This window comes from Fundulus heteroclitus, chromosome 18, assembly GCF_011125445.2.
Source record: "Fundulus heteroclitus isolate FHET01 chromosome 18, MU-UCD_Fhet_4.1, whole genome shotgun sequence".
NCBI classification, from domain to species: Eukaryota; Metazoa; Chordata; class Actinopteri; order Cyprinodontiformes; family Fundulidae; genus Fundulus; species Fundulus heteroclitus.
This window is the reverse complement of record NC_046378.1, coordinates 36787033-36811018: the sequence shown is the minus strand read 5'-3', so window position 1 is coordinate 36811018 and position 23986 is coordinate 36787033. Positions and strand designations below refer to the sequence as shown.

Genomic DNA, 23986 nt, shown 5'->3' with positions numbered 1-23986 from the left:
CTGCGCACAAAATTGTTGAAATACAGTTTATCCACATTGGCAATGTGTGTGTGCCTTTATGAGACAATGGGGGGTTACAGGGATGAGAAAAGATCTTACGGGACAAAGGAAACTTTGAATTTTCCATAAAACATGCTAGCAGTGAGATCAGAAGAGGTGTTCCGTTTCCTAAAATGGATTTTTGATTTCTTTTTGCTTTTGACCCTTCTTTTCCCCCCCATCTTCCGAACACATTTGTTAAATGACAGAAAACCTTAGAGCAAGTGAGGATGCACCGTGTCAGAAGTTGATTTGTGTTCAGTTTCTGCATTTCAAATGATCTCGGCCCTTTGGCCTACATCTGACAACGCTTGGTAGAGATATAGCAGCTGATTCCCAATGGGCCTTCCTCCCCCCCCCCCGTGAAAGTGGCTTAGAGAAGAACAGCAAATGGTATATTTTAGTTTCCCGTGGGCATATCTGCTGTCCTCAAAGTACATAAAATAAATAAATAAATAATTGAAGGGAGCTTTTGAACCATATGACTCCCATTTTAATCTCACTGCACGAATTAATGCGGAATTTAATGGCACCCGCCACACTTATTGGCACTCATTATAAAGGTGCATGTAAAGTTTGGTCATAAACTCATATTTTATCGCAGTTACATAATCTAACAATGAAAAAAAAACTGCAGGGATGCAGAGGTGGAGGCGGGTTAGCCTTTTTCCTCCCCCTTGTGATGGGTGTCCTCTGAAGCTTGGGTGGGTGGGGTCTCCATCTTGCTGGGACTGCATCGGATGGAGGGGCCCGGGTCCTGCCTGGCCGGGTTGTGCGGGGGTTGCTGGTTCCCTCAGAGTGGTTGAGTTGTGGTTGCAGGCTTTTGGTGGGGTTGATACTCATGCATCAGAGGAGATTTTAGCGTGGTGGTGGTTTTACCGGTGGTCTGGTTGGGGGGAGGGACCCTTCTCTTGGGCTGCAGTCTGTGAAAAGGCGCTGCGCTGCATTGAGTGCTGGGGGCCGAGTTGTGGTCCCTGTCCGCTTGCGTTCTATGCTGTGTCCTGCTCTTAGCTTAGCTGGTGGGTGGCCTGAGGGCTTGAGGGTCCACTCCCCCCCCCCCCCCCCACCCCACCACCCCCTCCATTAGGGATATGGGCTTATGCACCCAGTCCGGCGAAGAGCTGATGAAATGCACAGGAAAACCGATCAGCGGTTTGTTTATGTTTTAAAGCTAGCTTCTCTATTTTAGACATTTTAATTGAATCTTGTGTGACGCTCTGAGCCTTTATTTTTAAATTTACAGTTAAGCTCTACGCGGTCGCACAGAAGCAGCTCGGGCTGGTGAAATGTTTTTTTTTTTTTTTTTGGTGAAGTTATTTTCATCCCTCTGTTTGTAGCTGTCATAGGAACAAATGGAAGCGGGGACTCATCCTGCCCTTCCGCGTTTTTTAATGAACATCAAAGAGGTTTTATTTTTAGCAAAGCTATTGTGAAACGTCTCTGATGCTCACATTTAGAAGTGCTGCTATCTTAATGGACGTGAAGTACCTTTTGTGTCAGGATTATTGGCTGTGAGTCTTTATTTGTTCATTTTCAAGTGGCAATGTTATTATTATTATTATTATTTTTTTACTTTATTTTTATTGAACTTTTTAGAATACACACAAAAAAAGGCAGTCAAAACAATACAAAAGATAAAAAATATAGAACCAACAAAACAAATATAACATACTAGGGCGAAACTTTTATTCCAATATCTCACAAATCAAGGGCATCCATCATAACCCAAGTTAGTCCTGTAACGATGATGTGATTTTTATCCATTTTTTCACATTTGGCTTGACATTTTTCTTCCTGTGTTAGAATCTCCATCTCATTTAATGTGTTCACAGTCTGTATCCATTCCTTTGTGGTGGGGGGATCAGATTGGCCCCACTTCCTGGTTATTACCTTTTTGGCAGCCACCAACAGAATGTTAAACAAATAACAGTCATTATTAAAAACAACATTCTCCAAAAGGCCTAGATATAGAACCAAATTGGTATTAGATACTGTGTACCCTGGTATTGTTACAATTTTTCTGTGTATTTCGTTCTAGAACTGAGTGATTTTAGAACAGAGCCAGAAAATAGTTGCATGGTTAACATTAGATACTCCTCAATTTATCCAACACGGTTGAACAGTAGATATAAATTTACTGATAATTTTAGGTGTTATAAAAAATCTGATTATATTTTTCCAACAGTGTTCTCTCCCAATTCTGGAAGAGGATGTCATAGTTTGGGTTCCGTTATCTGAATTCCCAATTCCTTTTCCCGTTTTGTTTTTCTATCTAGAGTATTAGAGCCTCTATTTTCCAACAGATATTTATAGATTAAGGACACTGTTCTATATATTTTTTTCATTTGTAGGTGTCAATCAACATTTTCACAATTCCATTTTCCTTTTGTTCTACTCTGTGTTTTATCTCTTTGTTTTAGAAGTCTCAAGTGGCAATGTTTTAGTATATTTTTCTTCTGTTATTTAGGCTGCTTGGGGTAAAAACAGGGGTTAGGAAGTTGTCTGGCGTCAGAGTTTAATTATCAGCTGTGAACAGCTTTTTTCCCAGAGGTAACAGAGCATGCTTTTCTTTTTAAAGCTCCTCTTCCCTTCGTTGTTGTTGCTTCATGTCTGCAAAGGTGGGTAAAGCAGCCAAAAGAAATATGCTTTGACTCAAATGCTTCTATACATTCCTGCTGTAGAGACTATGTGAATGAACAGCGGCGTTATGCTCCGGAGCTGCCCATGCAGGCTGAACTTTTTCTAATCAGCGTTTCCTGTGTTGCAGGGTGTCGTGCGCGATGGCTAATGCCTCTCCAGACCTGGACAATGCAGAAGCCCAGCGCCAGCTCAACAACAACAACCGACCAGCCAGCTCTGGCTTCTGGGAGACCGAGTGCACAAGCTCCAAACTGTTCGAGTGTTCCCGCATCAAGGCTCTGGCAGGTCAGCTTATTGTAAAAAAAAAAAAAAACAACAACAACAACTCACATATTAGATCATGTTTTAACTGCATTATTTGTATCATTAAATTTAAGCTTTATGCTTCAGCAGTTTGCTACTCTGTAGTTAGTGTTCAGGTATGTGTTAAGAAAATGCTGACAGCGGTTACGTAGAGAAGCAGTTTGTAAGACCAAAGTAGAGATTTCAGGCCATGTTTGCAGCAAACCAGCCAGCATATCTGCACTCACATCAACAGAGTTAAGCACGGTGGTGGAGGCATGCCACAGCCACAGGACCCATGCAGTTATGGAGTCGACCATGAAGTTTTTAACCCAAATCGGGTCATCAATGGTACCCAAACACGGCAATAAATCTACAGCAGAAGGCTGAAACAATACAAGAATCAAGATGTTGTAAAAGTCCAAACCTCAAGCTGATTTAAATGCAGAAACAACTCCCACTGGTTTAATATATTGATAATGTGATGCAGAACAGGATCACTGGATGCAAAAACTGCTACATACTTCACAAGAACCAAGAATTTATTTATTTTTTATTTTTTTTATTGTATTTTATTTTTCTTGTCGGGGTGGCAAGAACATAAAAAAGTTTATTCTTGGCTCTGTCTATTCATACTAGTAAAAACTAAATAAGCTAACTGAATCCTAAGCTAATAAATCGCTAACCTGAAGGTCGATAGAAGGACCACAAAGCTCACTGTTCTGAGCTTCTCACAAGACGAAGCTGCTTTTATACCACACAACGGAAGAGCTACTGACACAAGTGATGTCACAAAACCTTTTGAACCAATACCAAAATGATTCAACATTTAATGCAAGACATCCATTGAACGTTGACACAAAGCAGGATTTCAACAAATATGTAGTATATTGTCAAAACAGTCACCTGGATATGTAGACAGCGCTATAAGACAACCATGTTAACAGTTTAACAAATAAAAAAGTTGATTTGGGGGTGAGTTTCCCTTTAAGATGTTGAAGTATTGAATCATATTAGCTAGTTTAGTTTAAAAAAAGACATCAAGACAGTGTTTAAATTAATTCTTGTTTTTCTGACGTGTAATTAACTTTTTTTGTTATGTCTTCTTGTTCCAAATAATTATTGTTGCTTTATAGATTATGAATGTCAAGCTCGTTATTCAATTATTTAAACAAAGACTTGTATGAGAATAGTGACTGAAAATCAAATACTTAAAAGAGAGCTCGCTGTGGTCGTGGTCCAGCATGGCGGAACCTGTGAGAGATGGATCAACATTAGCCCCGCCCACTCGCTAACACTGGCTAACATTTTTCACAGATTTTTTTTTAGAGATTTTTCAGACCAAACTAGGAATATAAAGGCTGGGAGTGTTCTACCAGTGTGTGATAAACAAATTGCAACATGTTATTTCTGCACTTTACCACAAAAATATTCATCTTGGAGTCAATGTTCAACCCGGAAGAAGTTGTCTGTCTCAGTGTGACGCAGCCAATCAGGTGTCAGGGTCTCCCTAATCCCGCCCACTGAGTTTGATCATAAAAATAAATAAATACAGAGTGAAATCATGAAATGTATATTCAAATGAATTTATTTAACAAAAATGACATTCAATTATTTAATGTCATAAACTCAAAGGCATATTTAATTATTTAATTTTGCATTTCACAATTTAATGGTACATTTATTTGTTTAATGATGTATTGAATAAAGAAACTGTACATTTAATTATTCAATGGCTCATTTAATGGTACATTTATTCATTTAATTTTGCATTTCAGTATTTTATTTTACATTTCATGATTTCATGGTACATTTATTTATTTCATGATATATTTATTTATTTAATATCGTCCACTTTAACCCTCCATACTTCCTTCCCAGCTTTGTCCCAATGACAAATTCCTCTCTCACTCATTAGATGAGAGAGATGCAGTCCAGAAGAAAACCTTCACAAAGTGGGTAAACTCCCACCTGGCCAGAGTCTCCTGTCGCATATCGGACCTCTACAACGACCTGAAAGATGGCTATATGCTCACCAGACTGCTGGAGGTTCTCAGTGGGGAGCTCCTGGTAAGAAAACAGACACTAACTCAACTTTTTCTTACTTTTTACTCTCTAAAGTTAGAAATAGGACTTCACAATAATATATTCCTGCTAAACCCTTTAAAACAGTTTAATACATATTCTCTATGATGACACAATGTGGTGGCTGTTAATATTTTTGGTTAAATATCTCAACATCTGCCTCGGTATATGAGTAGACCTGACGCTGCATGCAGTGACGGTAGTCCCAGTTTAGTTATGGTGAAGTAATGATAAATCCTTCTGGTCTTCCAAAGCCGAGACCCACCAGGGGTCGTATGCGGATCCACTGCCTGGAAAATGTCGACAAAGCATTGCAGTTCCTGAAAGAGCAGAGAGTTCATCTGGAAAACGTTGGCTCCCACGACATTGTGGATGGAAACCATCGCCTCACGCTGGGCCTTATCTGGACTATCATCCTTCGTTTTCAGGTAAATTTTGCCATCTTTTCTGCAGAATGCCCTTGATACTCAAGATGTTGATTCTTTTCATTTAAAGAAGTGATTCAAGAAGTCAAGTTTGATATAATTATTCATTGATGCCTCTAGAACTGGGGCAAGAATGGCAGATACAGGTGGTGGTCCAATATTAGAGTAAAACTAAAACCTTACAGCTACTAGTGCACAAGTCTTTTTAGTCTTCTTAGAAAAGCTTACTACAGTTTCAGGAAGGAGGCGCCAATCGATTGTAAAATGCTGCAGTTTCGCTGTTTTCCTGGTCGGGCACCAGTGAATCAGACCTTTTCAATTAAATTTTATTTATATAGCGCCAGTTTACAACACGGCATGTCAGAGCACTTTACAAAGTCAAATTTGATCAAACCATCCAGACAAATTGGTCAAACAGTTTCCTATCCAAGGAAACCCAGCAGGTTGCATCAAGTCTCTCCAAGCAGCATTCACTCCTCCTGAAAGAGCGTAGAGCCACAGTGGACAGTCGTCTGCATTGTTGATGGCTTTGCAGCAATCCCTTATACTCAGAGGTGGGTAGAGTAGATGAAAATTGTATTCAAGTAAGAGTAGCACTACTTATACATGTGTTTACTCAAGTAAAAGCAAAAGGTTGTCACCCAGGAAATTACTCAAGTAAGAGTAACAAAATTTATTCAAGTACTGAGTAACTATTCATAACAATAGATGATTTAATATTTAAAAAATATGTAATCGGACAGAAATTTAAGGTTAGGTGCAAATTATGGTAATTTAAAGGCAAGAGATACCCTAAAGACACTTAAGACAAAACAAACACTTCTAAATACTTTTTTCAACATTAAACTTGAAAGCAATACTTACAGCGGTAAATGTATATAAAGAATGTTAGAACAGTGCAAAGTACCTTCTATGACAATATCTACTGTTTACTGTAGGTTCATTTGACCTCAAAATGCTTCAAAATATGACTCAAGTAAAAGTAAAAAGTACAGTGCAGTAAAACTACTCCTAAAAGTACATTTTGTTCAAAAAGTTACACAAGTAAATCTGACTAGTTACTGCCCACCTTCGCTCATACTGAGCATGCATGAAGCGACAGTGGAGAGGAAAACTCCCCTTTAACAGGGAGGAGAACCTCCAGCAGAACCAGAACCAGGCTCAGTGTGAACGCTCATCTGCCTCGACCCACTGGGGCTTAGAGAAGACAGAGCAGAGACACAGAAAGCACAGAAGCTCACATTGACCCAGGAGTACTTTCTATGTTAGATGGTAATAGAGGATGATCTGCCTCCCCTGGATGATGTCACAGCTATATTATGTTTATTATATTTTCTGTTGTGGTAAAAGGAATCTCATTTCTAAAGACCAGTGCTGTTTGTGATGCACAATATGAATTATCGTGTACCTTCTTTGAAAAGAAAAAAGAGAGAGAACAAAAAGCTGAAATTACAACAAACAATGCAGATTGGAGAACAGTAGGAGAACTCCGCAGAGTAAGAGAAATATATTTCTGTATAAAAAAGAGACTAAATAAAAAGTATGTCTGTTCGCCAGAAGACAAAAAACAACAACATTGCATTCATAACAAGACACTACCAAAAGAGTATGGCGATATGGCCTAAAATCAACATGGCAATATATATTGAACGGTTCACCACCATAACAATAAATGAACAATAAAATGAACCCCCAAACCAAGGGCTACTTCACAGACAGTTATATTGATGGTATAATTCACCTGGACAATGCAGCTAAATTATCTTCATTGATACAAATCCCATTTGACATATTACCCTAACAGGACATACAGAGTAAAGATTAAGCGATGATAATTACGCTATGGAGCGGCCGCACCTTTGCACCTAGATAACTCCTTTAAGATGTGCACACTTACCGATTGGCAGGTACAGCCTGCGCCCAAAACACTGCCCTCACATCCATCTATCAAGCTCGGCAGCTTTAACTATGTAGTAATACCATCAAGGGCCTCTTCATTGATGTCCCATACAGAGAGCTTAAACCTTGTCCGACCATTTCCCTGGTATCGGCTGGAAAATATGTCGTCTCGAGCACATTGGTGTGCAGTCTCCATTCGTCGTTGATATTATGTACAGTCAGACTAATGTACGGGTCCATCGTGTGACTGAACCAGAGATCAGATGTGGCAGCAACGTACTTAACAGCTCCTCCTCTTCCTCCTCGAGCAGCTCTACCGCCACTTAAACGTTTGAAAGCTCCTCCGTTTTCTCATACTCCTTGTCTCTTTCGCTTCTTGTATCAGACTGGATGGAGTGGACTCACATGACTACAGAGTGCACAGCGTCCTAAAGAGACAAGCATATAGCCTACCTCTACCTACTAAACATGACTTTTTCTTCCATTTTTTTTATTACAGAAAATACCGACATGGGCAAAATTATGTTGGTTATTGTCGTAAATTTTGGTGTCAGTAAATTTTTCAAAGATCTTAAAAGTAGCCAGGTTGTTAGTGTCGGAAAAATTATGTAATTTGGTTAGTTTCACCTAACTCTGCTCTTATGTAAATGTAGATAATAACAACAGTTAAAACATGATCACGGTTATCTTATATTATTGCAAGTATAGTTATTAATTGTGACGTTTTTGATGAGATTTGGATGAGCGAGCAGCAGTGAGGTCATGTTTCTGCTTTTCTGGAATGCTCAACGCTTTTGCATTCTGGATAAATTATCCCAATTCTGATTCTTGATGCTGTTTGATGCTGGTATATAATCAGCAAAATTTTTTACGATGAGCTCTGACTTCAGCAGTTTTGGGAAAAACTATCACAGCTGCTGCGTCATCCTTGTGCGACAGTGACAGCCATGTTCGCCTGGTACAGTCTGAATGTCACTCAGGCGTCCAGAGGTGCTGCGGCAGTCGCCTTCTAGTTGCCGCTTTGACAACAATATACCATCATACACACAAACATGCATTCTTACATGCACATTCTGTCCCTCTGACACATTCCACCCTCTTGCACATCCTCATAGCATGCACATTTTTCTGAGCCCCTAGCAGCGGTGTTACAGGATCGGTTCAGCTCCAGTAAGTACAACAAGCCTGCAGCTTCTCTGCTACAGTGTTGCTTTAGTCCACAATGGTTACATAGAAATATCCAGCCACTTCTGTAGATTTCGCAGGGCACAGACCGTCTCTGGGGACACAGTATTGCCATACTCGGCGAGGCTACTTGCCACGAAGCACATCTAACAGAGCTGCTAAGAGAATTATTGTGTAATATGTGTTACCTCCAGGGGACAGCGAAAAAGAGATGAATGGTCTGTGTGGGCTGTAAGGCTGCAACTGAAGCATCAGTAACGTTCAAAATGACCCTTACTGAAAATTTTTTGGAATATTAATCAGTCCACCTATACCTGCTTATCCTTGCAGGGTCGCAGGGGGTGAGAATTCATGAGGGCTGGAGCCTATCTCCAGCTGCCATTAAGCAAAATACCTGAGGCAGGTCCATCACAAAAAAATCTTAATATAACTTCCAAGCAGAAGACACGTGTTGGAAAAATTACTTAAACCTATGTCTACCAGGGGGATGAATAATTTGGACTTTCCTGTAACTGCAGGACAGAACGAAATACAAAAAAATGTCAAATGTAAAAAAAAAAAAAAAAAAAAACAATCCCACTACCTTTAGAGACAAGTTAATGCTTTAAGATGCTTAAAAAATATTTAGGAATAAATAATTAAAGTTAGGATGTTTTTTGAAGTGAGCAGAACAGAGAATCTTTGTTAGAGTTGTAATGTTGTTCACACTTCATTAGAAACATTTTGTTGTTGTTGTTGACGTTGGGCCCTAACTCATAATCTTTTAAAACATTAGCAGTTAGTTGGAGAAATCCATAAAGCAGTTATTTCTTACATGTTATGAAACATGTTTTATCAGACTCACATAGTTTTTTTGACTAACGCTGCTTTCATTAAAATATTGTATTTTTTCACTTCAGAGTTGTTTAGGGGTTTAAATCTTACTTGTGTCAGGGCATTACAGTTAGCAACTTTGTTAGCTAACGGGCCAGCTAGCTTAAATTTGATCACATTCCAAAAGCTTTTTTAAAAGTTGTTTGCCTTTATTTATGTTGTTTTTCTTAGCAGTTTTGTCAGGCATTATGACAAATGTATGTTGCTTGTTTAAGTGCAGAGTAAGCTCGAGATCCATTCTAAACTTTTTGGGTACTAGCCTATACTGCTAAATGCTAGTCATGCTAGCATCTTCAACGTGTTGTTCTGCTGCTGTGATTCATTGGCCTATTAAACCTTTAATTCGGGAAACGTGTGCTCTAATTTCTGTGTGTTCCTGTATATAATACAATGTGTGTTCATGGTTTTGTTATCTTACTGAAACCTTTTCTGATTTCAGTGTTAATTGTAATGGTAAAACTTTTTTGAACAAATATGATATCTTTACCCCTGGGTGGATGGCAGAGTGAAAGCATTGATGGTTTATGTTCTGAGAACTTAAAAATAAAAATTTGAGGTTTCATTGAAAGCACTGAGTCTATTCAGATATTGCCATTATAGTCCAGTAAATATCCTCTCACACCTGGGTTATTGTAATTAATTAACTATATATAGGCAAAATAACAAAAATACAAAATGTTCTTATAAAACTGCACACAAACAACAATAGGGAGACTAGATTTCAGTTGTCCATTTGGGTTTTCTTGCTGCAGTTTGTCTGTCCTCATCACCTTTTTCCTCCTTTCCTCCTGCCTCTGAGGTGAAAGAGAGAGTTTACTTTGCCAGGTCAGCAGATAGGGCCAAAGTACTGCAGTGACTGCACACAGGCAGGAAGCGGGTGAGACAGGGAGAGGGAAAGGATTGACAGAAAAGGAAGAGGTAAACCTAACGTATTTATAGAGCTACAAATAATAACAGAATGTTATTATTTGCAATAGATTCAGTGATAATGTTGCAACTGAGTAGTTGAGGGTCATTTTACTTATTTGCAATGCATATATCTGCTTTACTTATCTAACAAACCCCCAGGTATTTTTAAGACCTCAGTGCTAAAAGTGTGTTTAGAGCTATTAGAGCAATAAATTAATAATTCAAAATTGGATTTATAGTCAAAAATATTTAAGAAAGCAAATACATGGATCCTAAATCTGAAGCCTTTAGCTCTTAACATGTCATTTAAGAAGTCGCTTCTGATTTGTCTCCTCTGTTTTCACTATTGATGCTTTGGTTTTACAACACATGTGCTCCTATAGCTACTCCTAAAAAGAGAGATTTTCAACAGATAGATAGTTTATGTGTCCTAAACTGTGAGAGTGGGGGCTTGTGTGTCTCTTGTACGGAGACAGCAGCTGGTTTTAGGATGCCGTGTCCCCAATTATGTTGTATCATGTCACTGTGAAATGATTTCTTAAATGGTTCTCACTGTCGCTGGCATATTAGGCGCTAGCATGTCTTTGCCTTTCTTCTCAGGAGGCACATGGTGCGCTGTTTGGACGGGCTTACCCACATGGAAAGAACCTATATAAACATATATGTTTTAATATAGGTTTTGATATAGGTTTTAAATATATGTGACATATATAAAATTGCCCGTTTTCCTATATTATATGTACATATATGTACATATATGTGCATATATGCAATACCACATATATGTACATATATAAAATTGGCCGTTTTCCTATATTATATGTACATATATGTACATATATGTACATATATGTAATACCACATATATGTACATATATAAAATTGGCAGTTTTCCTATATTATATGTACATATATGTATATATATATGTGTATATCTATATCCGTGCATACATGTACCTATATGTGTACCTATACCCGTGCATGCATGTACCTAAATGTGTAGATCATGTGCATACATGTACCTATATCCGCTGATACATTTATCTATATCAATCCACACATATATGCACTTGTTTACCTATGTATTAGCAAAATTATAAAAATCCATAGCTACTAGGCAACATAAATAATAGCCCAAAATGCAGAAATTTAACATTATTTATTAACTTAAGAACAATCAAAGTACAAGAACAAAAAAAAGTAACAGAAATACCCCCCAAGAAATTATCTTGTGGATCTTCTCAGCTCTGTGAGCTTTGAATTAATGGATGTGCCAATCTGCCCTCGGCTGGCTGCTGTTGTTAATGCTGAAATAGTTCATTCACAAAACTACTCGCGTACTTTTCGGAGAAACTCATACACTGTCATTCTTTCTGATCGAGAGGAAAGTATTTTCTCTGTGAAGACATTTATTGTCTGTGATCTGGGGCAGGGGGAGACATGTTATGCAGTGGGGAAGTACTACCAAAAAGTGAAACAAGACATCTGCAGTCAATTTAAGAATCCTTGTTATTTCATCCCTGTAGGGAAAAGTATTGGGCCTTTAGTTGCTGTACAAGCATCTCAGATAAAAGAAAAGTGTCTGTTCATTAAAACTGTGAACAGAAATGTTGACATTGTCTTCAAATTCATTAACCACAGTGAAATGCTCAGATAGATGTGGGATGATGATTAGTTGAATGTATGTTCTATGTACTTTCTTTTTTTGTCATACATTTAGACTCTAATGACCTTTCTGCAAAATTCATCTATAAAATGTATCAAAACAATACAGAAAACATTTCATTTTGCATTGCATTTGGTGGATGTAATGGTTAATTTGTGGATATATGTGAGCTGTAATGTGAATCTTGAAGTGACTTGAAATGGGGGGGGGCGGGCCCTTGATTGACAAAATTAAAAAATGACAAACCGTTTTGCTATACATTCTCTTCTTTTCCACTATCTTTACAGAAGAATTGACCTTGTAAATGTTTCAGGAAAACATGTAGACATCATAGCTTTCCATTTCCTCTCACTTTTCTCACAATTGTTAAATTCCATAACATGCCAATTACAAGAGATACCAATTTCATGTGTTCGCACATACATAAGTCCTTGCATAATTTTTGCCTTGATAATACAAAATTAGCTAGTCATCATGTATGACAGTTGCCAAAGTGAGATATGAGCTACAAAATGACCAGATCCTGTCAACATCTTGCATACACATACTGTATAGGGCTTATACGTGAATATAAAGAGGCAATACCGGAGACCTACATGGCCTGTATATGCACCTCAATTTTGCCTATATCCAGCATATAAATTCATATATATTATCATATATGTGGATATATGCCCCTCAATCTAGCATATATGGACATATGTATGCACATATATGCAACTCAATCTAGCGTATATACAGCATATATGTACATATATATGCGTCATATATGCACATATATGCGCCTCAATCTAGCTTATATGCAGCATATATGCAGCATATATGTGCATATATATGCGTCATATATGCACATATATGCTGCATATATGCGCATATATGACGCATATAGGTTTCATATATGCGCATATATCCTCATATAGGTTCTTTCCATGTGGGTAAGAAAGCCCAGCTAGTGTCAAGTCCCTCTGGATGTATAGTCTAAGATAACAGGTTACAGTTTTGCTTCAAATAACAGTTTTTATTTATTGTCACATTTATATTCACCTAAATCTTTTGAGAAGAAGGTGAAGGAGTACCATGTGGCTCCGTGGTAGAGTAGGTTCCCCAGATGCGCAGGCTACAGCTGTCCTGGGTTCAATTCCCGACCCTGAGCAATTCACTGCATGTCTTCCCCTTTTCTTTCTGTCATTCTGCCTATCAGATGTTTATTAATAAAGGCCACTAATGCTACAAAATCAAAATTAACCCTAAAACCAGGAATTCTTCACAAAACATATCAAAACACTTATGCTCAACATTATGTTATTTGGATGAGGTGACTGCAAGCTGAGAGCACAGGAGCAGAAATTGACTTTCCGTTTGGTTAAAAAAAACATTATTATGCAGTCTGCAGAAAGCTAAGTTAATGATACCAGAAATATGGTTCTAAATTAACAAACCCTGAGACTTTAAACCCGATTCCAATTAATTTTACTGAAAAAACACTGAGATCCTGCCTCGCTTTGTTCTCGTTCAGATCCAGGTGATCAAAATAAACACAGCGGACAACAGAGAAACCCGCTCCGCCAAGGACGCGCTGCTGCTTTGGTGCCAGATGAAGACTGCGGGGTGAGCAGGGATACAAAAACACACGAAACCCAGCCCTGTTTGAGACTTATGCAAAGATTTCCTGTAATCATTTTTAAATTAAGACCTGCTCCTCTGTGGCGTACTTTTGATTTTACATTCATGCTCCAGGTACCCTGAGGTCAACATTCAGAACTTCACCACCTGCTGGAGAGACGGCCTCGCTTTTAACGCCCTCATACACAGACACAGGTAACACTGGTCTACACAGCCTGGGTGGTATTTTTTACGACACTTGTCATACATATCTTTGTTGTCGGTGAGTTAAAAGCGCAAATTTTGTGATGCAAACACATATCCAGTGTTTTACAGCCATAATCCCATGAGAGCTTGCATCTTTCTGCCCTGCAGACCAGACCTAATAGAGTTCCACAAGCTGACGCGCTCCAATGCAACCCACAACCTCCAGCAAGCCTTTAACGTTGCCGAGCACCACCTGGGTCTCACCAAACTCCTGGACCCCGAGGGTGAGAATGAGTATCACAGTGAGGTCTTTCAAAATGCATTATATATGGCTTTATGGAAAACTGGGAATTAAGACCTCCCTCAGACTATTTACTTTCTTTTAGACCGGTAATCATTGAGACAGCGGGTCTCATTTGAAAGACAGACACATAAAATAACATAAAACGATTACTGTGTTACATAAAATAACACAGCAATCTCAGCATTTAAAATGGAAACTTAAAAACAAGAGCAGGCTTGAAATAATGATATTTTTCCATTTTTCTTTAAAATGCTCTTAAAGTTTTCCAAAGGGGAAAAAACTGCACAATTTCCGTTCTTGCTGCAGTGTGAAAGCGTGCCAGTGTAGAAGTCTGTGAGTAGATGATGATGGCCAGTTTACCAGTGAGTACAGGATAAATACTGCGGATGTGTCGCTACACGAATATGTGCCAGAAATCTTCAGTACTGCCCAGTCGGTTGGGTACGCAGGTCTATCAGATGAATATAGAGTTGTTTTAAAGCTGAAGACGTGCAAAATGTTAATGTGCAGAACTAAAGGCACCGAAGTTTGGTCCGTTGAGCAAAACGCGACACCAAAACAAACCGGGTGGACTCCCATTTACCACTAAGTCTGCTTTTTAAGAAAGGTTAAGGTTTATTCAGCTGTAGTGAGGATGGAGAGAGAAAGAAGAGCCAAACCAAAGGTCTGTCAACATGTTTTAACACTTAAAGGGGACATATAATGCTTTGTGGTTCTTCCTTTTCATATTAAAATCATTCAGTTGTGGTCTATATAAAGTGGAACTGCAAGCCTTTAGTCTGACTTCTTCGTTAATTTACCTCCACGTTCCCCCCTTCTTACCCCTGTCCTGAGCCGTGTCTGAGAGCAACTCGTTTTGGTCCTGTCTCTTTAAATCTAATGGAGGCATTTCACACCTGCCCCCCTCCAAGTCGCAGAGCGTTCCACTCCACCCCGTGGGGCCATGTTTGTAGTATTCTGGGGGACGGTGTAATGAACAACCAATGCACTTGTAGCTTTGGCATCATTTAGCTTGGACTACAAAATAAAAGAGAAATAAAAATGGCAGATTTGTGAGACTGGTAAGCTGAAAGTCCATGACCTTGTTTAGCAGCTCCACAGCAAATACTGTGACTTAATTGATAAAAAAAAAAACACAAACGACAACTGAGAAAACTGAACGTCTTAGAAAAATATGACCCAAGAAGAACATAAACACATCTACGCAGCTCCTGGACAGATTACATTCAACTTCTCTGCACCCCTAGAGACTCAAAGTACACAACAAAAATGTATTTCAGGGCTAAAAAAGTGGATTTTGCATGATATGTTCCCTCAGTCACCAGAAACAACTTCAGATGACGAACTTCAAAACTAGCTCAGGTCCAAATGCAGCTGCCTGTGTTTAAACAGCCTAAAATGCTGCACAGCAGTAGACATATCTGCAGGAGCCCCTCTGAGGAGAGCTGAAAGGTGCGTTCAGGGACTACTCGGACACTAGATTATCTATTTATAAAAACAACTTCAAAGTTATTTAAAAAAAAAAAAAATCATTCTCAAATATCAGCTCAGTCTCATTTCTAAATAACAACCTTGACTGTTTGCAGGTAGTTTTATTCTTTTATAATTTATCAAGGCATTCCTGATTATACATAAATAATTGATTATAACCAAACCAAATCTCCAGTTCAGTTTTTTACTAGCCACTCTTTGACATTAGGCAAGGCAAGGCAAGGCAAATTTATTTATATAGCACAATTCAGTACAAAGACAATGCAAAGTGCTTTACATGATTAAGATGAATAAAAGCAAGTAGGGATAGAATGTAAAAACAAAAAAAGAACATTTAAAAACAGTAAAACAGTTTAACTTGAACATTCAAAGGCAATTTTAAACAAATGTGTTTTTAATCTCGATTTAAAGGAACTCAGGCTTTCCGTACTTTTACAGTTTTCTGGAAGTTTGTTCCAGATCAGTGGAGCATAGGAACTAAATGCTGCTTCTCCATCTTTGGTTCTGGTTCTGGTTCTGGTTCTGCAGAGCAGGCTGGAGCCAGAAGACCTGAGTGGTCTGGAGGGTTGATACACCGATAACAAGTCTGTGATGTATTTAGGTGCTAAGCCATTTAGGGATTTATAGACTAACAGACGTATTTTAAAGTCTATTCTCTGAGATACAGGGAGCCAGTGTAAGGACTTTAGAACTGGGGTGATGTGCTCTACTTTCTTAGTCTTAGTGAGGACGCGGGCAGCAGCGTTCTGGATCAGCTGCAGCTGTCTGATCCACTTTTTAGGCAGGCCTGTGAAAACACCGTTGCAGTAATCAATTCTACTAAAAATAAACGCATGGATTATTATAAACTCAAACAATTCTTAAAAATATGAAAAATTATTTTTTTTTCACCTCTGAATAAAGAAAAAAAAAGTTATTAGTTTGTTTTGATCCAAACATACCAAGCTGTGACTTTAAATCTGGGGTTTAAGTACCTTTACACCCTTGATAGATGCCGTGTGTTTCCACTGACAGCTGAGCAGATGTTGTGTTTCTTTCATTCAGATGTGAACACCGAGAACCCAGATGAGAAGTCCATCATTACGTACGTGGTCTCCTACTACCACTACTTCTCCAAGATGAAGGCTCTTATAGTGGAGGGGAAGCGGGTTGGCAAGGTAACAGATACACCTTTTTTCGCACTGATATCACATCTGGAAAATGTCTCCGAATAAATACTCCTGGAGCTTGCTGTTGTTAAAGCCAGAGGAGGTGCAAGAAAGTACTAAATAGGATGTTTTTAAAGAATAATGTCCGATTAGCTATCATATGACACCGTTGTGTGCAATTTCTTCATTTTTTGCTCCCAAAGTTATTCCATCCCATGTTGCCAGGGTCTGCTATTCAATCTGTTTTCCCCCTTAAATATGAATTATAAAAATAATTTAATAAATGTATCTAAATATTTTAGGTAATCCTCACTGATGATCTAAAGCAGGAAGAGTTTAGTCTGACTTCATGTCACGGGAAAAATACGATTTTTATACAATGTGTGTAAATATCTGCTTTCAAATGTACATAAATCTGTACATAAATAATAAATTGTCAGAAATATACAATAACATTTGTGTGGAAGTGGAAATGTGACAAAAGATAGATAAAATAGACTTGTAGATGTAGAGACAATTAAGAAAGAAAATTATCTTCATTCATTTTATTTGTTGTTGAAGAAATTTGTTTGTTTTTATGTAGAGATTTTTGCCCTTTCCCCTCTCCTTGGCAGGTTATTTTTCACATCTCCTTTTAAACTTTATTTTAATGCTACCTTTGCTTGTCTGAACTATTTTTGTTTTGTTTTGCTTTTCTCTCTAACCTTTAGTCTGCAAAGACCAATGGAAATGTTGCAGTTATGGAAAAATATGGGTCAAAAAGGTGTTTATTGAATTATAATATGTTAAATATATATGTGTGTTTTTTCAGTATCTGTTTTTTATTATTATTTCTGTTCATATTTCCTATTTATTTTATTGAGTTTCCTGATAAATATTTTTTTGTGGCATTCGTCATCCCACACCACACAATAAGCAAAAGGTTCAGAGAGGAATGTTTACTTTATTCTAACATTTCTCCGTGTTTTGTCGTGTCTTTGCTCCTAATGTTCATATTTTTTTTATCTCCTTTGGTTCTTTTCTGCTTATTTCTCACACTCAGGTGTTAGACAACTGTATCGAGACGGAAACGATCGTCAACCGCTACGACGCTCTGGCGTCGGAGCTGCTGGAGTGGATCGAGAAGACAATCGCGATCATCAGCAACCAGAAGTTTGCCAACTCACTGACTGGAGTTCAGCAGCAGCTGCAGGCGTTCACAACCTACTGCACTATAGAGAAGCCCATCAAGTACGTGCGCTGGCTTTTAAAACACCATGTTCACATTTTAATGTCATGTAAGGTCGTTTCAAGTCCGACATTCAGACGTATTTCTGTTCTGTTGCTTTAAAATCTCTGATTGCTGTTGAGTGAAATACCAACCAGAGTTATGCATTTATTGCTGCTTCTCCTTCCTTGGAGCTGCGCCTGATGATGGGTTGAAACTCTGCATTCTGGGATTTGTTGTTCAGTCTAGTTCCGTCCTTTTTGCTCCTGCCATGGCCAACACTTCTATATCATTAGGGGCTCAGAAACACTCAAAGGGATCCATGATATGCAGCTCATAGAATCACAATAAACTGGCTATGCATTAATTGGTACATTTAAAAATAAACATAAATAATAAATCAGTCTGTGTACAGCAGTGTATAAAATAAAACATGCAGGCGAAAGGTTATAGTATCTACATTGACATAGGCTTAAAATGTCTTGTTTTATAAATGAAATGATCTATATTTGCTGTCAAATGATCGCTTATGGGATTAAATGAATACTGTAAATTTTATATTGCCCTCTAATTTACACTTTAACCCACAGTCTGTATTAATCTGATATTTAGAGGTACTTACTATTTGCTGTTTTCCCAGACTTTAACTATTTTAACCTTAAATTTAAAATGTCTTGTTGGTGAAAGCTGAATCCTGACCTTTTAAACTTATTATAGACTGCCTATAGTAATAGCCACCTGTACATATATTCATGGTACATGTAAACTCTGTTATAATAATCATCTGTATATTATGCTATTGTACATATCTGTAAAACTCTATTCACAGTAATATCCACCTGCTATTGCACTTCTGGTTTGACCTAAACTGCATTCCGTTGCCTTGTACCTGTACCTGTGTAATGACAATAAAGTTTAATCTAATCTAAAATAGACCAAATTTAGAAAATAAAAGTCTTTATTGTCAGTTAATAAAATATCAGGAGGAAATTGGTTACCAACTTCCTGATTGGTGCACCATTTATTTAAACAAATAAAGGTAGGGTTATAGTAAAATAAAGGATATATTAAGAAAGACAAATACTAAAATACCTAAAACAATACAACATTAATACAATATTACACAGATTGAATGGATAGTTTGTGGATCATATTTAAGTAGATAATGGATAAAAACAGTGTTTTTATGAGGCTCATCCAACACTTTATGTCCCTGGATCTCCAGCCTGAGGCCAGAAGGTTGAAGAGACACCAGCCTGGGTGTGAGGGATCTGACAGGATCCTCTTAGCCCTGCTAAGACACCAGGAGGTGGTGATGTCTTCTGGGAGGGCAAATTTAAGACATTTGTTTGTTTGATTTTTGTCTTTTTGAAATATCGGTCTGCAGGAAGCAACATTTGTAAAGAAATAAAAAATAACAGGCTAGTCCGGCTTAAAGTTGTGGTTATTTCATAAGATCTGCTGCGGTCAGTTACTCACATTCAGCGAATTGTTTCTCAACCTAATCTATAAAATTCAAGGGATGCTTCCACTTGTGTTGGTGCCAGCTGCTGAAGTGAACAGAAAAAGTGCCGAAACAACCCGGTTTCAGTCAGGGTCTAAGTGTCCTTGGTCAACTTTCTGAATATCAGCTTATTATGTAGCAGCAGAGTCTGACTTTGATTTTTTTTTTTTTTATCGACAGAAGATCAGGATGCTTTGATGAATTTTGAAATATGTTGCTAAAAGAAGATATATATATATATATATATATATTTAGATAGATAGATAGATAGATAGATAGATAGATAGATAGATATCTTTGTCATTTTGTATGCACAAAGTGCGTACAGAACGAAATTTCGTTTGCATACAGCTTGACAAATCACTCTAGAAATCACTCTGAGAATCACAGTAGATTGCACTTATTTTCAGGATAAAGGGGGATAACAAGGGGATCTTGTGAAATGAAAATATGAGTAAGGTTGTTTTTTTTATTATTATTATTATTCAGGTTTCAGGAGAAAGGAAATCTTGAGGTCCTTCTGTTCACCATCCAAAGCAAACTCAGAGCCAATAACCAGAAACCCTACGTGCCTCAGGACGGGAAACTCATCTCCGACATCAACAAGGTCACCAGAAAATCTCTAAACGACGTCACTCCATGTTTTTTTTCTGTCTTGCCTTGTTGTGCAGCTCCTTCTCTTTCGTTGTTTGTCTTCCAGGCGTGGGAGCGACTAGAGAAGGCGGAGCATGAGAGGGGCGTGGCTCTCCGCAAGGAGCTGATTCGTCAGGAGAAGCTGGAGCTGTTGGCTCAACGCTTCGACCACAAAACGACCATGAGGCAAGCTTGGCTCAACGAGAATCAGAGACTGGTGTCACAGGTAGATACTGAACGACGCCTGCAAAATAAAATATTCACCTTTTTGCAGGAGCTAGAATTCCGCCTGGTAGGAAATATTTCAGTAAACCCTAAAAAAAAAAAAAGTGATCAGTTAAGTCTGCTTTAGCATTCTCTTCACTTCTTCTTAATTTTCCAGCTTCATGTTCTTTTCCTTCTGCCTGCAGGACAATTTTGGCTACGACCTGCCTGCAGTCGAGGCAGCGATGAAGAAACACGAGGCCATCGAGGCAGACATAGCCTCGTACGAAGAGAGGATCGGCGTGGTCATGGAGCTCTCCTCAGAGATGGAGAAGGAAGGGTACTTTGACATCCGCCGCATCCTGGCGCGCAAGGAGAACATCCTGGGCCAGTGGAGTCTGCTGAAGGAGCTGGTGGCTGGAAGGAGGACCCGCCTGGAGAAGAACCTGGCTTTGCAGAAGACCTTCCAGGACATGGTGTACATGATCGACTGGATGGAGGACATGCAGGTACTGAGGGGCGTTTTTTTATTCAGAGAAAATCCCGAAGAAGCGTTTACAGTGAAATCCATTTGTTTTATAGGTGCTTTTGTTAAATATATGTAAAAATCCTTAAAATAAATTGGGGTTTTTTCACTTGTATTTAATTTTTTTTTTGATGAATCCTAATTGTGAAACTTTATTCTGTGGTAATAAATCTAATCGCGTGTTGCCTAACAAAAAATACTGTAAAATAAATGTAGCATTAGGCATTTTTTTATTTTATGCTTGACTTTTTAAATTGAACCAGTTATGTAAATTTCAGTTACTAACCCATGGCTTCCTGGTTAATGGTGATATAAAAAGCAAGTTGTCAGGTTATGTAGGTTGTTTCCGGGACTAAAGGGCAGATAAGAACTCGGGAGCAGCGTGACGACTTTAATGATTTAATAAGGAATTAAATGAAAAACGTAGTTGAAAACACCACTATATAAACCGGGTATAAAGCATGAGGAGAGAAACAGATGATGTAAAGGAGGAATCCAGCAAAGAGCGATGGCGACCAGTGAGCTTAAATACTGAGGAGAATGACGTGTGAGAGCAATCAGGTGACCATGTGAAACAGCTGAAGAAAAGGGAAGGCAGGGGAGCTGAGGGAAGAAGACTAATTAACAACAGTAGAGCATAAAGAAAGGAAATCACCGAAGACTTCACTAATAAGGCAACGTCCAACAAACTGTAATGAACACTGGCACATATGACCCAAGCGGAAAAAGAGAAAATTTAATGTGGCAACAAGGCATGTTATCATTAAATCGCCTCAAAAATAAGCTGAATTTTACACATTTCTCACTCTCAGTGAGACAAAATACTAATGCATGAGATTAAGTTTATTTAATGCTTTTTACACATTTTGGAAAAGCACTTCATAATGTATGAAGTTGCATTTTGAATGACGTATGACATGTCTTGAGGTAGCAAGTTTTGAATTGGAGCTCAACAAATAAAGTTGAGTTGAATTGAACTAAACGGATTCTTTCTCTTTTCCCCCGTTCTGCTTCTGTTTTGCTCATCCTGCCTCCTTTTCCATCGCCCCTATCCTCTCAGGCTCAGCTGCTGTCCAAGGACTTTGGGAAGCATCTTCTGGAAGTGGACGACCTGCTGCAGAAGCACAGCCTGCAGGAAGCCGATATATCTGTGCAGGCCGAGAGAGTCGAGACGCTCAACGCTGCCGCGCTCAAGTTCACCACAATAGAGGGTACGCATGCACACAGGAGAGGCAAGGGGCTTTCTGGGTAATATGAGGCAGAGGTTCCCAATCTAGGCAAATGGATGAGTTAAATAGGACATGAAGGTAGTGGGTCTGAGAGAAGAAGATGTAGAAGATAGAGTTAGACAGAGAGAGATGACTCGCTGTGGCAACCCCTGATGGGAAAAGCTGAAAGAAGAAGAACAGGCCAGCTGAGTGAGACCCTCACACAAATATGGAAGATAAAGAAAGAGATTTTGCCCTGTTAGTAATACAAACCACACAGTTTGAAGCCAAAAACATTAAAATACTTTTACTAGCCTTGAGCCACTGTACCTTTGGTGCCCTTCTTGTTTTTATGCATACATCCATCCGGTGTCTAGTCCATCACAGGGCAACGCAGAGAACACGGGACAGACAACCATGCACACGCACCCATCTGAGAGCAATTTAGAGAGACCAATTAACCTAACAGTCATGTTTTTGGACTGTGGGAGGAAGCTGGAGTACCCAGAGAGAACCCACGCATGCCACATGTGGTCCGCTGGTCTGAACAATATAGTCACAGCGATGGAAACAGAGAGCCTTAGAACCAGTTTGGTGGAAGAATCCCACAACCAGTCAACATAGTTTATGGTAAACCCTGTTGTATTTGGTCCCAAGACTCTAAAATGACATGTTTTCATTCTTGCACCTAATTAAATAAAGATAATCATCCATTATTATTGTCAGTTAATCTTACTTTAGCATTGATGTAGACAGATAACTTGAATACAGAGTCACACGGTGTGTCTTTTGCACCGGTCTCACTCCAGGTTCATTAGCTGATTGTTTTTGTCTTCCAGGCTACCAGCCATGTGACCCGCAGGTGATCTGTAACCGCGTGAACCATGTCTCTTCCTGTCTGGAGGAGCTGAAACAGCTGGCGGCTAAACGACGAGCTGAGCTCGAGGAGTCGAGACAACTGTGGGCTTATTTTCAGGTGGAGTTGGTCTTGTATCAATGTTGCTTAACAAATATCTTTAGAAAGGAAAAAATAAAAATGATCTGGTCTTTAGCAAGGTCAGAAATCATTCAGATCGCAACTTAAATGAAGAAAAACACATCACAGAAACTACACGGGGGATAAAATGCGGAGATTGAAGCAAAGGCACCTCAAATTGACTGTATGCTAAGAGAAATTAAGCTCCAGACAAACTCTGCAGCCCTGAGTTTGCATCTCAAGTGAAAATGTTCAGGATAAAAAATTTGTAGAGAGCAAACGGGTATTCAGAAGATGGCATTGTTGTTCTAAAAGGAAAATTACAGGATGACCCCAGTTTGTAAAGTTGCATCTAAATTTACCATCAGGCTTCTGGAAAAGATGGAACCAAAGTAGAGATGTTTGGCCATAATGTGCCATGTTTGGGGGGAAAGCAAACGCAGCATCTCGTTACGGTCCCCTCGTGCCAACTGCTTAGCATGGTGGTGGAGGGGTGAAGATTTCAGCATGTTTTGCCCCCACATGACATCGGTACCTTACTGTTAAAGAGTGGAACATGAACTCCTTCGTAAGGTTTTCAAGACCCCTGAATATTCTGTCTTAACAGCTGAAGCTTGGCCCCCACTGCGTCATCAACTGGACTACGGTTGAAACAGAAAATGTTGCAATAGCCCAGTCAAAGTCCACACCTCAACCTGATTGAAATGCTGTGGTGGGACCTTTAGAGAGCTACACAGAAAAAAATTACCGCAAACCTCCTGGGCACCTGTTTCAGTTCCACCACTTGGCTTTACGAGGAACTTGAAAAAGACTACAAGTCTTTAATTAAAACGTAAACAGACTGTAAGACAGTTATAGTGGGATCAAGTTGGGTTTTGGACTGTGCAACAACAGTGTAATGTCATACAGCCAAGTTAAAGGTAGAGTCTGTGATCCCCAAGTCGCTTTTTGAATAACTGCACATGCGCAAAAC

The 23986-nt window shown here is 38.9% G+C and overlaps 1 protein-coding gene across 3 annotated transcripts in view; it reads left to right on the top strand.

Annotated features, from left to right (window-relative positions):
* The window catches only part of LOC105933065 (spectrin beta chain, non-erythrocytic 4), a 129324-nt gene that overhangs the window by 18878 nt on the left and 86460 nt on the right, over positions 1-23986 (top strand). For all 3 annotated transcript variants that reach the window (XM_036149866.1, XM_036149867.1, XM_036149869.1), the window contains exons 2-14: positions 2807-2964; positions 4880-5031; positions 5301-5474; positions 13520-13611; positions 13741-13821; positions 13981-14096; positions 16652-16764; positions 17798-17985; positions 19956-20073; positions 20167-20325; positions 20510-20812; positions 21890-22040; positions 22877-23013. In XM_036149866.1, coding sequence (XP_036005759.1) covers positions 2820-2964; positions 4880-5031; positions 5301-5474; positions 13520-13611; positions 13741-13821; positions 13981-14096; positions 16652-16764; positions 17798-17985; positions 19956-20073; positions 20167-20325; positions 20510-20812; positions 21890-22040; positions 22877-23013 — 1929 coding nt within the window. In that variant the 5' untranslated portion in view covers positions 2807-2819. The remainder of the gene's footprint in view (positions 1-2806; positions 2965-4879; positions 5032-5300; positions 5475-13519; positions 13612-13740; positions 13822-13980; positions 14097-16651; positions 16765-17797; positions 17986-19955; positions 20074-20166; positions 20326-20509; positions 20813-21889; positions 22041-22876; positions 23014-23986) is intronic.